General features: G+C 44.1%; 1 protein-coding gene across 1 annotated transcript; it reads left to right on the forward strand.

Moving 5' to 3' along the window:
- Positions 1-1082: 1082 nt before the first annotated feature.
- Positions 1083-5026, forward strand: LOC125513330 (3-ketoacyl-CoA synthase 20-like). The gene is made up of 2 exons (XM_048678415.1): positions 1083-2000; positions 4035-5026. Exons 1-2 carry the CDS (start codon positions 1272-1274, stop codon positions 4830-4832), a joined length of 1527 nt encoding a protein of 508 aa, XP_048534372.1. The 5' UTR covers positions 1083-1271; the 3' UTR covers positions 4833-5026.
- Positions 5027-14811: the final 9785 nt, after the last annotated feature.

A 14811-nucleotide genomic window follows, 5' to 3' on the forward strand; every position in this document is an offset into this window, starting at 1 on the left:
CGTCGGAAGATCTGGCGCCGCGACCCGAGTGGGGTGACTTGCGATGGAGGGGGAGGGGAGGAGTAGGAGCAGGAGGGGTAGACACGGCGGGTGCGATCAGCGGCGATCGAGGGCGCCGGAGGCGATCGAGGGGGCCCAAGGTTAGGGCTCGAGAGGAGGAGAGAGGACGAACCGCCCGAACCGAAATTCAAAAGAGTACGCACGATGATGGGACCTCTATAATGAAGTGCTTTATTAATGCAATTAATTTAATCGAAAAATTTAGGACGAGAATATCCCTGGACCTAATTGGGCCGATTAAAGGTAAAAAAGGTCGAAAATACCCTTGGGCTCAAAAAGGCCTAATTATTCTTATCCGTTAGATCGCCCATATAATACATGTGCTCTGGTGTATTATAATGTACCGTAAAATTTCCCATCAAGAATTGCATGTATGTGTTATCCCGTTCAAAAAAGGAAAACGAAAGGGTCGTTCCTTTACCTGGCATTACCTAGTCCTTTCAGTCCATTCTCTGAATGTGTTGCATTCGCATTGCTCTGATTTTGATTCAATAACACTACTTAATATAGGTAAGAAAGTGAAAGGGGCCTACCCAACACCAACCACTAGTATGCGATGAAAAGTAGCATCGATGAGCTCAGATCCTAGGTCAACGATGCAGGGAGCACATCGTGTCATCATAATAATGAAGAAAAGAGGCTCGCGCCCATCAAAAGGAACTCACGCACTTGGTAGTACTCGTACTTTCTTCGTACGAAAATATTTATTTTAAGAATGATTGTATCTAGACTTATTTTAATTGTAGATGCATTCATTTTATCCATTTTTATGATGAGTATTTCCGGACGGAGAGCAGTACGCGTCCGATCGCGTCTCGGTCTGTACCCCAACGCCAACCCAACCACATTTATTTCTCCTAAAAAATCCCAACCATATTTACACAAGCCCGGCCGACGTGCACGAGCACGACGCGACCGCCGTCCTGAGGCGCCCAACTTGCCTTCCGCGCGCGCGTCTCACATTAATAACACGAAACCGATGCCCGCCCGCGCTTCCTTCTCCCTCCCCCTGCTGCCTGCCTGCGCTCCACCTCCGTCTTAATGGTAGCTCCGGTGGTTGCACCCACCTCCCGCTTACCGCAGCCCCTATATATGGCTTCCGATCCGATCCCACCTCCCATTCATCCCGGACAAACACTTCCCAACCCCGACCAACCCAGCCACCACGCACGCACGCACGCAAGCTAGCCGGCCCACGGTGCTACGCCACCATGAGCGCCGCCGCCCAAGAAACCACGGCCGGCGGCGGCGATGGCAAGCGTCAGGGATACCTCAAGCCTGGCTACCACATGGTGGTGTCCAACGCGGTCTACGTACTGCTGGCCCCGTTCGCCGCGGCGTTGGCGCTCCGCGCGTCCCGTCTCACCCCGTCCGACCTGGCGGCAGCGCGCGCCCACCTCCTCGCCAACCTCCAGCTCGCTGTCTCCCTCGTAGGCGTCGCCACGGCCCTCGCGACGGCCTACCTCGCGCGGCGGCCGCGCGCGGTGTACCTGCTGGACTTCGCGTGCTACAAGCCCGGGCCCGACCACGTGGTCACCCGGGAGACCTTCATGAGGCAGTCCAGCGAGGCCGGGGCGTTCACCGACGACAACCTGGCGTTCCAGCGGAAGATCCTGGAGCGGTCGGGGCTCGGGCAGGGGACCTACTTCCCGGCGGCGGTGCTCAACTCGCCCCCTAACCCGTGCATGGCGGAGGCGCGGCGGGAGGCGGAGGCCGTTATGTTCGGCGCCATCGACAGCCTGCTCGCCAAGACAGGGGTGCCGGCCAGGGACATCGGCGTCGTGGTCGTCAACTGCAGCCTCTTCAACCCGACGCCGTCGCTCTCCGCCATGGTCGTCAACCACTATAAGCTCCGCGGGAACGTCGCCAGCTACAACCTCGGCGGCATGGGATGCAGCGCCGGGCTCATCTCCATCGACCTGGCCAAGCAGCTGCTCCAGGTAATTTTTATATACGAGTACGTAGCCCGGTGTTAATTTCGCGGTGGGTTAGGGAGGTTGAGCGACCGCAGGTGTGCTCGCACGTCAGCTGATGGTTGGGTAGATGGACGGCTTTGATCGAACCCAGTGGGTGGTTGAGAAGGGAAAGCAAACTTTGACTTGGTTTGACTTTTTATACTTTTTATGTCCTATATACCCATGCTGTCATCGTCAACATTCGCTGCTGCTGCTATACGTGTAGTATTATCCTGAAACATTAATAGTTTGTTGTTAGGCTAGTCATAGTGTGTAGCTTAACTACTAGTAACATACTCCCACCTTTAATAAATACAGGGCCTAATATGTCTTTTGAGGTAGCCTTTGATCAATAATAAATTTATTAGTATATGAGATGTATGATACAAAAATTATATCATTAGAAACTTCTTCCACATACGAATTTAATGATATACTTTGTATAACATGCATGTTATATATCATTGTGCTAACCCATAATAAAGGTAACCTCAAAAAATGTATTGGACCCTATATAAGTGAAAGGAGGGAGTAGCGTATTTTAAAAAAATTACTTATGTGGCATTGTATTTAATGAAGAGAGATGTATTTAGAGTAACATAATATAATATATTACTGTAACATAGCGTTTTTCAAAAGAACACAAGTTTTAAAAGCTAATAAATAAAGTCATCTATGACACCACAACATGTTACTTAGACTGCTCACAGTGAGGAGTAACATAAAGTAGTAACTTGCCGATATTACTAGTCTATGTTACTACCTCCATAGTGGGTACTAACATATGAGTGGTATCATGGAAGAATTCATTTATTAGGCTATAGACTCATTATGTCTTGAAATGTGTGATGTTACAGTAACTAGCTAAGTGACCACAAACTCCTCTTTCCTCATTAATTAGCTGCCACATAAGCAATCTTATATTAAAATGTGTGATGTTACTAGTTAAGTTACTCCAATTGTGACTAGTCAGTGGCAATCAGAATCTTAATCTCGCTGAACATAGATCTGTATCCTTGATTAATTTGTTGACTACACGCCTGAGGAACTAATCTTTTCATTTGGGTGGGCCTGCGCACCTTGCGTGCTTTGGGGGATGTTGTTAAGATGATAACATCCCATTAACTAACACTCAACCACCGCTCCAGCAGCGTTCCTACGTGCACTGATCGAAACCTGTACCGTTGGTGCACCAGCTCGGGAGCGAGTGTTTCTGTTTCATTCGCTTGTCCTGCATGCCGAAATGGTCCAGGCAGCCAGTGTTTCCCATCTTTGAGTGGTTTAAGCACCTAAATTAAGGCTATAGGTAGACCGTTGACGTGTCCAGGGATCGATCGATCCATCGACGAGCTAGCTGATCACCACTGCTTGTCCTAATAGTAACATTGATGAGGGCAGCTAGCTGACAGGAAAAGCTCGTCCAATGAATCTCGTGTTGATGCCAGTAGCCAGTAGGGCCAATTATTCGTCGACGTCTCAGTAAGCATAGTACATATAATAGTTTGATTACATGATTAGGGTCAGATGGTTGATAATACAATTACCATATCTTCATCATTAAGCACTACTTCTTTCATCGTACTTAATTATGCGACAGAAACACAACCTTGAGGGAACAGTTAAACACATAATCAATCTTTCCAACCTCAAATTTTGTCCAACTAAAATACTCCATTAGATGTTGAGTACTAGCAAGATTTGATCAAGGCCATAGTAACAATGGGTTGCATTGAATATTTGATGGGTGGTTTGGAGGTGGCTGTTGGAGACAATGAGGTCTTCTCCTTTGCCACTGGTCAAGTCAGGACAACTGTTGATATTTATACGGAAATTGTTGAATCATGGAATATATCCTGACTAATATAGTGGTTGGGATCCCGATGCAAATGAGTAGAGGAGATTTCGGTAGGCAGCTTTGTCAAGTGCTCCTATGCAATTTCTTAGTAGGTATATGTTTATTTGGTTGACCGATTAATTTGCTTCTGATTGGAGTTGCCATGTTGTAATGGATGCATGCAGGTCCACCGGAACTCGTACGCGCTGGTGGTGAGCATGGAGAACATCACGCTAAATTGGTACTGGGGCAATGACCGCTCCATGCTCATGTCCAACTGCCTCTTCCGCATGGGCGGTGCGGCGATCCTCCTCAGTAACCGCGCCGCCGACAAGCGCCGCTCCAAGTACCAGCTCATGCACACTGTGCGGACGCACCACGGTGCTGACGACCGCGCCTACCGCTGCGTGTTCCAGGAGGAGGACAAGGCTGGCCGGGTCGGTGTCGCGCTCTCCAAGGACCTCATGGCCGTCGCCGGTGAGGCCCTCAAGACCAACATCACCACGCTCGGCCCCCTCGTTCTCCCCATGTCGGAGCAGATCCTTTTCCTCTCCTCTCTCATCGGCAAGAAGATCTTTGGCCTCAAGATGAAGCCCTACATTCCGGACTTCAAGATGGCGTTCGAGCACTTTTGCATCCATGCCGGCGGCAGGGCGGTGTTGGACACCATCGAGAAGAGCCTGGAGCTCAGTGAATGGCACATGGAGCCTTCAAGGATGACGTTGAACCGGTGGGGGAACACGTCCAGCAGCTCGCTCTGGTACGAGCTTGCGTACACGGAGGCCAAGGGACGCGTCCGGCGCGGGCACCGTGCGTGGCAGATCGCCTTCGGGTCTGGGTTCAAGTGTAACAGCGCGGTGTGGCGCGCGCTCAAGGACATTCACCCGTCAAAGGAAGCCGGCAGCAACCCGTGGATTGAGGAGATCCACCGGTTCCCGGTCGAGGTGCCCAAGGTGGAGAGCGTCGTTTCATCGCCATGCTAGACTCGTCAAGGTCGAGTACCCATGGTTTTCTAGAAGGAATCTTTCTTTCCAAGTTGAAAGGTATCTGTTGAATTATTTGTATCATTGGGATGTAGCATCAAGTTAATTGATGGTTTGAGCTCACCCGCAAAAAAAAATTAAAAACAATTGATGGTTTGAGCTAGCTGAATTGATATGGAACTTCAATTGGTGTATTTTTGTGGGTTTGGCTGGGTGCCTCAGTTTGTTAGATTATAAGGGAGTGACTACGTGCAAGGTGACTGTTTTAAATTTTTGGGTCAGTTGACTGACCATAATTTTTGCTCAGTCGATTTGCAAGCAGCGGGCCGCAGCAGCCCCCGTACGTGCACAAGTGCATGTGTGTGTTCTCGTTAATTACCATCAAACTGGAGCATGGGCTGCCCCCGTCAAGTGCTACCGCAAAGTCAGATTTTTCTCTCTCTTGTAGTTTGGTACAGACTGCTCTACTATAGTGTTCAAAGCGTTTATAGGTGACCGCAGAATAGCACTCTCACACATATTTGCATGCAACGGCTAGTGAAAAATAAATGAAGTCTCACGCAAAAATTGAACTGTTAAATTAAAAATCTAACACCTGTGTTGGTTTCACCTTAAAGAGTAAATGGTAAAAAATAAGAGTAAATACGAATAAAAAATAAATTTTATCAAAAATGAAATAGTGCAATTGGTATTAACCTTAAAGAACAAAGAAAATGAAAAAATGAAAACAAATAATGACAAAATTTGCACACAATTTACACAGAAATTGTACTATTCTAAAATATGCAAGAATATGCGTATAATAAAGGAATTTTCACAAAAAATCAAATGACGGTTACATAACAAATAATGCCTGGGACAATAAATTATTAGCATTAGCATTACCCTTAACGAAGAAACAAAACAAAATAAAACAGAAACAAATTCAAAATAATAAATTTTTCTATGAAATAATGAATTAGTGGCTTTTGTATTACCCTTCAATAAGAAAGAAGATGAAATAAATACTAAAACGGACTCAAAGTACTGAAATTTCCAAGAAAGAATGAATTTGTGACATTGGTATTATGATTTAAGAAGAAAAAAACAAAAAAAATCTAAATCAGAAAATTACAAAATTTACACACGATATACATAAAAATTGCGCGTTATAAAAATACACAAGAATAAGCATATGAAAGTGAATTTTTTGCAAAAAAAATATAGTTTCCTATATATGGTTGAATTAATGACATCCGTATTACCGTTAAAGAAGAAAGAAAATGAAACAAATACTAAAACAAAACCAAAATAATGAAATTTTCTAAGGAAGAATGAATTAGTGGGCGTTGATATTACCATTTAAGAAGAATGAAAATGAGAAAAAAAATCTAAATCAAACAATGACAAATTTTGCAGATGATATACATAAAAGTTGTGATTTAAAAATATGTGCAAGAATGAACATATAAAAGTGGATTTTTATACAAAAAGAAGTTTCATTAGTACGACTGAATTAGTGGTACTGGTACTACTATCAAGGGAATTGAAGTTTTCTAATAAAGAATGAATTAGTTGGTATTAACCTTTCTGAAGAAACAAAATGACAAAAAGAAATTGCATACGAGTTTGCATTGAAATTGCACCTTTTCAAATATGAAACAACAGTCATATAATAATGCAATTTTGACATATATTGTATAGTTTTTATGTGTATACATTTACACTCATGAAACACCCTAAAATAGCTGCAAGAGAAGAAAGAAAATGAAAACCAACTAATAAAGAAAAACAGAAAACAAAAGCAAAAACACTCATCTAAATAAAGAGAGAAAGGGGAAGGCTGGGTCAGACATGTAATGGGTTCAGCCCACTAAGGAATCGACTGACCCAAAATATATGGTCAGTCAAGAAAAAACAGCTCAAAGCAGTGCATAGACCAGCCCAGAAAAAAATATGATCACGAATCTGAAGTAGAATTCAACGGTCCAAAAATTGACTGGCCCAGAAGTAATTTTCAGGCGACTTGCATATAGCTAAAGTGAGAATATAATTGTGCTTAAATATGGAATTCCAAGGATCACATGATATGTATCATTTTGCATAAACACTACGAAGGTGTGCATTCCTTGGGACACATTGCAGGGGGCGGACGACGCTGTGGAGGGAAGGGAAGACTACGGTGAGAGGAAAGTACATGTTGAATGTTGTTGTATCGAGGGAAGACAACAGTAGTGGCGGCGACGCCATGGCAAGGAGAGTAGGTCGAGGAAATGAGATGTTAGTGTGAGTGTTGTGTCGTCTGGTGATAGAGCGAGAGAGTGAATTTTTTTTCTTAAGATAAGAAGAAAATGAATGGATGTTTGTGTAATTTATAGCGAAAAGCGCCTCTTTGCTATGAGAGAGATGTCACATACTTATTTATCTAACGTAAAATATCACCAATGTTTTTATGGCGTCGGTTATAGCGATGACATAATGTTGTGGCGCAGTCCTAGCCCGAGACGTCCATATTTTTGTCATGTGACGTCCACCATATCCACATGGCGTCCCCATGTCATCCATCTGACGTGATATTCATCGCCATGTCTAAATCGGGACGCCGTGTGTTGGAAATATGCCCTAGAAGCAATAATAAAAGCATTATTATTATATTTCCTTGTTCATGATAATTGTCTTTATTCATGCTATAATTGTGTTAGCCGGAAATCGTAATGCATGTGTGAATAACAGACACCAACATGTCCCTAGTAAGCCTCTAGTTGACTAGCTCGTTGATCAACAGATAGTCATGGTTTCCTGACTATGGACATTGGATGTCATTGATAACGAGATCACATCATTAGGAGAATGATGTGATGGACAAGACCCAATCCTAAACATAGCATAAAGATCGTATAGTTCGTTTGCTAGAGTTTTTCAAATGTCAAGTATCTTTTCCTTAGACCATGAGATCGTGTAACTCCCGGATACCGTAGGAGTGCTTTGGGTATACCAAACGTCACAACGTAACTGGGTGACTATAAAGGTAGACTACGGGTATCTCCAAAAGTGTCTGTTGGGTTGACACGGATCAAGACTGGGATTTGTCACTCCGTATGACGGAGAGGTATCACTGGGCCCACTCGGTAATGCATCATCATAATGAGCTCAAAGTGACCAAGTGTCTGGTCACGGGATCATGCATTACGGTACGAGTAAAGTGACTTGCCGGTAACGAGATTGAACGAGGTATTGGGATACCGACGATCGAATCTCAGGCAAGTAACATACCGATTGACAAAGGGAATTGTATACGGGGTTGCTTAAATCCTCGACTTCGTGGTTCATCCGATGAGATCATCGTGGAGCATGTGGGAGCCAACATGGGTATCTAGATCCCGCTGTTGGTTATTGACCGGAGAGTCGTCTCGGTCATGTCTGCATGTCTCCCGAACCCATAGGGTCTACACACTTAAGGTTCGGTGACGCTAGGGTTATAGGGATATGTATATGCAGTAACCCGAATGTTGTTCGGAGTCCCGGATGAGATCCCGGACGTCACGAGGAGTTCCAGAATGGTCCAGAGGTAAAGAATTATATATAGGAAGTGCTATTTCGGCCATCGGGACAAGTTTCGGGGTTATCGGTATTGTACCGGGACCACCGGAAGGGTCCCGGGGGTCCACCGGGTGGGGCCACTTGCCCCGGGGGGGCACATGGGCTGTAGGGGGTGCGCCTTGGCCTACATGGGCCAAGGGCACCAGCCCCAAGAGGCCCATGCGCCTAGGGTTTCAAAGGGGAAGAGTCCCACAAGGGGAAGGCAACCCCCAGGTGCCTTGGGGGGGAGGGAATCCTCCCTTGGCCGCCGCCCCCCCTAGGAGATTGGATCTCCTAGGGCCGGCGCCCCCCCTAGGCCCCCTATATATAGTGAGGGAAGGAGGGCCTCTTGATCCATGCCTTTGGTTGCCTCCTTCTCCCTCTCCAACACCCCTCCTCCTCCATAGAGCTTAGCGAAGCCCTGCCGGAGTACTGCAGCTCCACCACCACCACGCCGTCGTGCTGCTACTGGAGCCATCTTCCTCAACCTCTCCTTCCCCCTTGCTGGATCAAGAAGAAGGAGACGTTACGCTGACCGTACGTGTGTTGAACACGGAGGTGCCGTCCATTCGGCGCTAGGATCTCCGGTGATTTGGATCACGTCGTGTACGACTACCTCATCCCCGTTCTTTGAACGCTTCCGCTCGCGATCTACAAAGGTATGTAAATGCATCCGATCACTCGTTGCTAGATGAACTCATAGATGGATCTTGGTGAAACCGTAGGAAAATTTTTGTTTTCTGCAACGTTCCCCAACAGTGGCATCATGAGCTAGGTCTATGCGTAGTTCTTCTTACGCGAGTAGAACACAATTTGTTGTGGGTGTAGATGTTGTCAACTTTCTTGCCGCTACTAGTCTTATCTTGCTTTAGTGGTATTGTGGGATGAAGCGGCCCGGACCAACCTTACACGTACGCTTACGTGAGACCGGTTCCACCAACTAACATGCACTAGTTGCATAAGGTGGCTGGCGGGTGTCTGTCTCTCCCACTTTAGTTGGGGCGGATTCGATGAAAAGGGTCCTTATGAAGGGTAAATAGAAGTTGACAAATCACGTTGTGGCTTTCACGTAGGTAAGAAAACGTTCTTGCTAGAACCCTAATTCAGCCACGTAAAACTTGCAACAACAATTAGAGGACGTCTAACTTGTTTTTGCAGCAAGTGCTTTGTGATATGATATGGCCAAAGTTGTGATGAATGATGAATGTCATATATGTGATGTATGAGATGTTCATGCTATTGTAATAGGAATCACGACTTGCATGTCGATGAGTATGACAACCGGCAAGAGCCATAGGAGTTGTCTTTATTTTTTGTATGACCTGCGTGTCATTGAGAAACGCCATGTAAATTACTTTACTTTATTGCTAAACACGTTAGCCATAGTAGTAGAAGTAATAGTTGGCGAGCAACTTCATGGAGACACGATGATGGAGATCATGGTGTCAAGCCGGTGACAAGATGATCATGGAGCCTCAAGATGGAGATCAAAGGAGCTATGTGATATTGGCCATATCATGTCACTATTATTATTTGATTGCATGTGATGTTTATCATGTTTTTGCATCTTGTTTACTTAGAACGATGGTAGTAAATAAGATGATCCCTCATAATAATTTCAAGAAGTGTTTCCCCTAACTGTGCACCGTTGCGACAGTTCGTTGTTTCGAAGCACCACGTGATGATCGGGTGTGATAGATTCTAACATTCACATACAACGGGTGTAAGACAGATTTACACATGCAAACACTTAGGTTGACTTGACGAGCCTAGCATGTACAGACATGGCCTCGGAACACAGAAGACCGAAAGGTCGAGCATGAGTCGTATAGAAGATACGATCAACATGAAGATGTTCACCGAGGTTGGCTAGTCCGTCTCACGTGATGATCGGACACGGCCTAGTTGACTCGGATCATGTTATACTTAGATGACTAGAAGAGGGATGTCTATCTAAGTGGGAGTTCATTGAATAATTTGATTAGATGAACTTTATTATCATGAACTTAGTCTAAAATCTTTACAATATGTCTTGTAGATCAAATGGCCAACTTAGTCCTCAACTTCAACGCGTTCCTAGAGAAAACCAAGCTGAAAGACGATGGCAGCAACTATACGGACTGGGTCCGGAACCTAAGGATCATCCTCATAGCTGCCAAGAAAGATTATGTCCTACAAGCACCGCTAGGTGAACCTCCTGTCCCACAGAACCAAGACGTTATGAACTCTTGGCAGACACGTGCTGATGACTACTCCCTCGTTCAGTGCGGCATGCTTTACAGTTTAGAGCCGGGGCTCCAAAAGCGTTTTGAGAGACATGGAGCATATGAGATGTTCGAAGAGCTGAAATTGGTTTTTCAAGCTCATGCCCGGGTCGAGAGATATGAAGTCTCCGACAAATTCTTTAGCTGTAAGATGGAGGAAAATAGTTATGTCAGTGAGCACATACTCACTATGTCTGGGTTACATAACCGCTTGACTCAGCTGGGAGTTAATCTCCCAGATGATGCGGTCATTGACAGAATCCTCCAGTCGCTTCCACCAAGCTACAAGAGCTTTGTGATGAACTTCAATATGCAGGGGATGGAAAAGACCATTCCTGAAGTATTTGCTATGCTGAAATCGGCAGAGGTAGAAGTCAAGAAGGAACATCAATTGTTGATGGTGAATAAAACCACTAAGTTCAAGAAGGGCAAGGGTAAAAGGAACTTCAAGAAGGACGGCAAGGGAGTTGCCGCGCCCGGCAAGCAAGCTGCCGGGAAGAAGCCAAAGAATGGACCCAAGCCCGAGACTGAGTGCTTTTATTGCAAGGGAAGTGGTCACTGGAAGCGGAATTGCCCCAAATACTTAGCGGACAAGAAGGCCGGCAAAACGAAAGGTATGTGTGACATACATGTAATTGATGTGTACCTTACCAGCACTCGTAGTAGCTCTTGGGTATTTCATACCGGTGCAGTTGCTCACATTTGTAACTCAAAGCAGGAGCTGCGGAATAAGCGGAGACTGGCGATGGACGAGGTGACGATGCGAGTCGGGAATGGTTCCAAGGTCGATGTGATCGCCGTCGGCACGCTGCCTCTTCATTTACCTATGGGATTAGTTTTAAACCTCAATAATTGTTATTTAGTGCCAGCTTTGAGCATGAACATTGTATCGGGATCTCGTTTAATTCGAGATGGCTACTCATTTAAATCCGAGAATAATGGTTGTTCTATTTATATGAGAGATATGTTTTATGGTCATACTCCAATGGTGAATGGTTTATTCTTAATGAATCTCGAGCGTAATGTTACACATGTTCATAGTGTGAATACCAAAAGATGTAAGGTTGATAATGATAGTCCCACATACTTATGGCACTGCCGCCTTGGTCACATAGGTGTCAAACGCATGAAGAAGCTCCATGCAGATGGACTTTTAGAGTCTCTTGATTATGAATCATTTGACACGTGCGAACCATGCCTCATGGGTAAAATGACCAAGACTCCGTTCTCAGGAACAATGGAGCGAGCAACCAACCTATTGGAAATCATACATACTGATGTGTGTGGTCCAATGAGTGTTGAGGCTCGCGGTGGCTATCGTTATGTTCTCACCCTCACTGATGACTTGAGTAGATATGGGTATGTCTACTTGATGAAACACAAGTCTGAAACCTTTGAAAAGTTCAATGAATTTCAGAATGAGGTTGAGAATCAACGTGACAGGAAAATCAAGTTCCTACGATCAGATCGTGGAGGAGAATACTTGAGTCACGAATTTGGCACACACTTAAGAAAATGTGGAATAGTTTCACAACTCACGCCGCCTGGAACACCTCAGCGTAATGGTGTGTCCGAACGTCATAATCGCACTCTATTAGATATGGTGCGATCTATGATGTCTCTTACCGATTTACCGCTATCTTTTTGGGGCTATGCTTTAGAGACTGCCGCATTCACTTTAAATAGGGCTCCGTCGAAATCCGTTGAGACGACACCATTTGAATTATGGTTTGGGAAGAAACCTAAGCTGTCGTTTCTAAAAGTTTGGGGATGCGATGCTTATGTCAAGAAACTTCAACCTGAAAAGCTCGAACCAAGTCGGAAAAATGCGTCTTCATAGGATACCCTAAAGAAACTGTTGGGTATACCTTCTACCTAAGATCCGAAGGCAAGATCTTTGTTGCCAAGAATGGATCCTTTCTAGAGAAAGAGTTTCTCTTGAAAGAAGTAAGTGGGAGGAAAGTAGAACTTGATGAAGTGTTACCTCTTGAACCGGAAAATGGTGCAACTCAAGAAAATGTTCCTGAGGTGCCTGCACCGACTAGAGAGGAAGTTAATGATGATGATCATGAAACTTCGGATCAAGTTGCTACTGAACTTCGAAGGTCCACAAGGACACGTTCCGCACCAGAGTGGTACGGCAACCCTGTCTTGGAAATCATGTTGTTAGACAACGGTGAACCTTCGAACTATGAAGAAGCAATGGCGGGCCCGGATTCCGACTAATGGCTAGAAGCCATGAAATCTGAGATAACATCCATGTATGAAAATGAAGTATGGACTTTGACTGACTTGCCCGATCACTACACCACGGTCAAGTTTTGGCGACACATCAATCTGTTGGCATATGGTACCTTTGCTGACACATAACTTGTAGCTAACACATATGCTGACAGAAGATAAAAGAGTCGGAGGACTTGCTGTGGGCAAAGGTATTGCCGACAGAAGTTCACTTGCCGACACTTTTTTAGTTGGTATACACCCTACCTATGCCGACGCATGGTGTGTCTCTATACACCCTACATACGCCGACACATGGTATGTCTATGTACACCCTACCTATACCGACAGATGGTAAGTCAACATACACCCTACCTATGCCAACACTTGGTTTGTCTAGCAAGGTCTTTAGCTTTGCTGACACATGGTTTGTCGAGCTATGGGTGTACTTCTACCAACACTTTCTCTGCATGGCTAGAGGTGTACCTTTGTCGACAGTTTCTCTGTTGGAATGTTTTCCTGACAGATAAATTGTTGATAAGATGTTGTACAGCCAAAATAACAATTGGATACTACTCTGGCTTAAATATTATGCAATGCTCAAATGTTATACACAAACGGGATCAAGCTGAACACATATTGCACAAGCATTGATAATATGTTCACAAACATACATATATATATTGATCAGAAGTTCAAAAACAAGACAGTCCTTACATAGCAATGTTTGGCCATTTTGACCACCATCAAGAAAACACAAGCCACATAAAGGGACCACTATTTGCTGTTCTAAAAGAGTTCTAACATTAAATGAACCAAAACACTTATATCACACCCATGAGCACAAGATATATGCTCCAAAACACTTGAAGCACCAAATGGTCCAAAACAGACATAAGATTCATGACCACAAGTTGGCTAGTCCAAAATACTACAAACAGCCAAATGCTGCAGAACACTCCGAAGTCATCACATCCATGTGTAGTAGGTGGCTGAGTACCTGAAAATATTCGACACGATCTTGATGATAAGAGACCAATTAAAATATACTCAGTTATATCTAACATAAGTGCAAATTTTTGTATTGACACCTAATTAAGACATCCATGTATCAAATGTTTTATTCCAAAGTGGATTCATAAAAGTTATTAATAATATGGAGGAAATTGTCATAGGTATCCTTAGGCTTTGGGCCAAATTCTCATATGTTCAAACTGAATGGTACTGGGTGAAAATAAATGGTCAAATTCTCATATGTTCACCCCAACGTTTTTGTGCACTTCAAAGTTCGAAAATAAATGTCAAAAACAATTGTGGTTGTGTGTTATCTAATGAACTAGAATTAAAATTTACAGCTTCAGACCCAAAAAACTGCAGTATGTGAAGTTCTGTATATGCCATGTGATCTTTAGATTGTGACCATCAAAGTGTTAACACCAAACTGATATATTTATGCTAACTACTAACCAATGTATATGAGCATCAGATTACATCATGTGATTTCATATTTTTAATTTTAAAACTACAGTATGTGGAGTTTAGTTTTATATACAAGACATGAAAAGTTATATAGTGATGCTATAATTTCACAAAGAGGTTCTACAATTTCAGATACACTGAAGTGTTACGTGTGACACATTTTCCTTGCTTGCCATTTGGTTTACTCTAACGTGTGATCGCTAGTCCATGTACTGGCGCTCTTAGTTCAATATCATCTGATCAATACACTAGCTAAATGACAGAAAAATCAGTCTTTGAGCATTTTTATTTTCATCAAAAATGAACAGGGTTCCACAAGAGAACTATGGAAAAAGCTTCATCAGTTGTACATATTATGTGTAAATCAAATGATAACATACTCACATCGCCTATTTCTTATGCAAACTATTTCAGTTCATAGGCTGCTTCTTCCACCGCACGTTGCTCTGAAAAATGTC

Source organism: Triticum urartu, chromosome 6 (assembly GCF_003073215.2).
Source record: "Triticum urartu cultivar G1812 chromosome 6, Tu2.1, whole genome shotgun sequence".
Lineage (NCBI taxonomy): Eukaryota > Viridiplantae > Streptophyta > Magnoliopsida > Poales > Poaceae > Triticum > Triticum urartu.

Excerpts from the sequence above, each read along its gene's own strand:
- LOC125513330 (XM_048678415.1), top strand. The coding sequence starts at position 1,272 with ATGAGCGCCGCCGCCCAAGAAACCACGGCCGGCGGCGGCGATGGCAAG. Across the intron at positions 2,001-4,034 it reads TGGCCAAGCAGCTGCTCCAG|GTCCACCGGAACTCGTACGC; the intron begins GTAATTTTTATA and ends GGATGCATGCAG.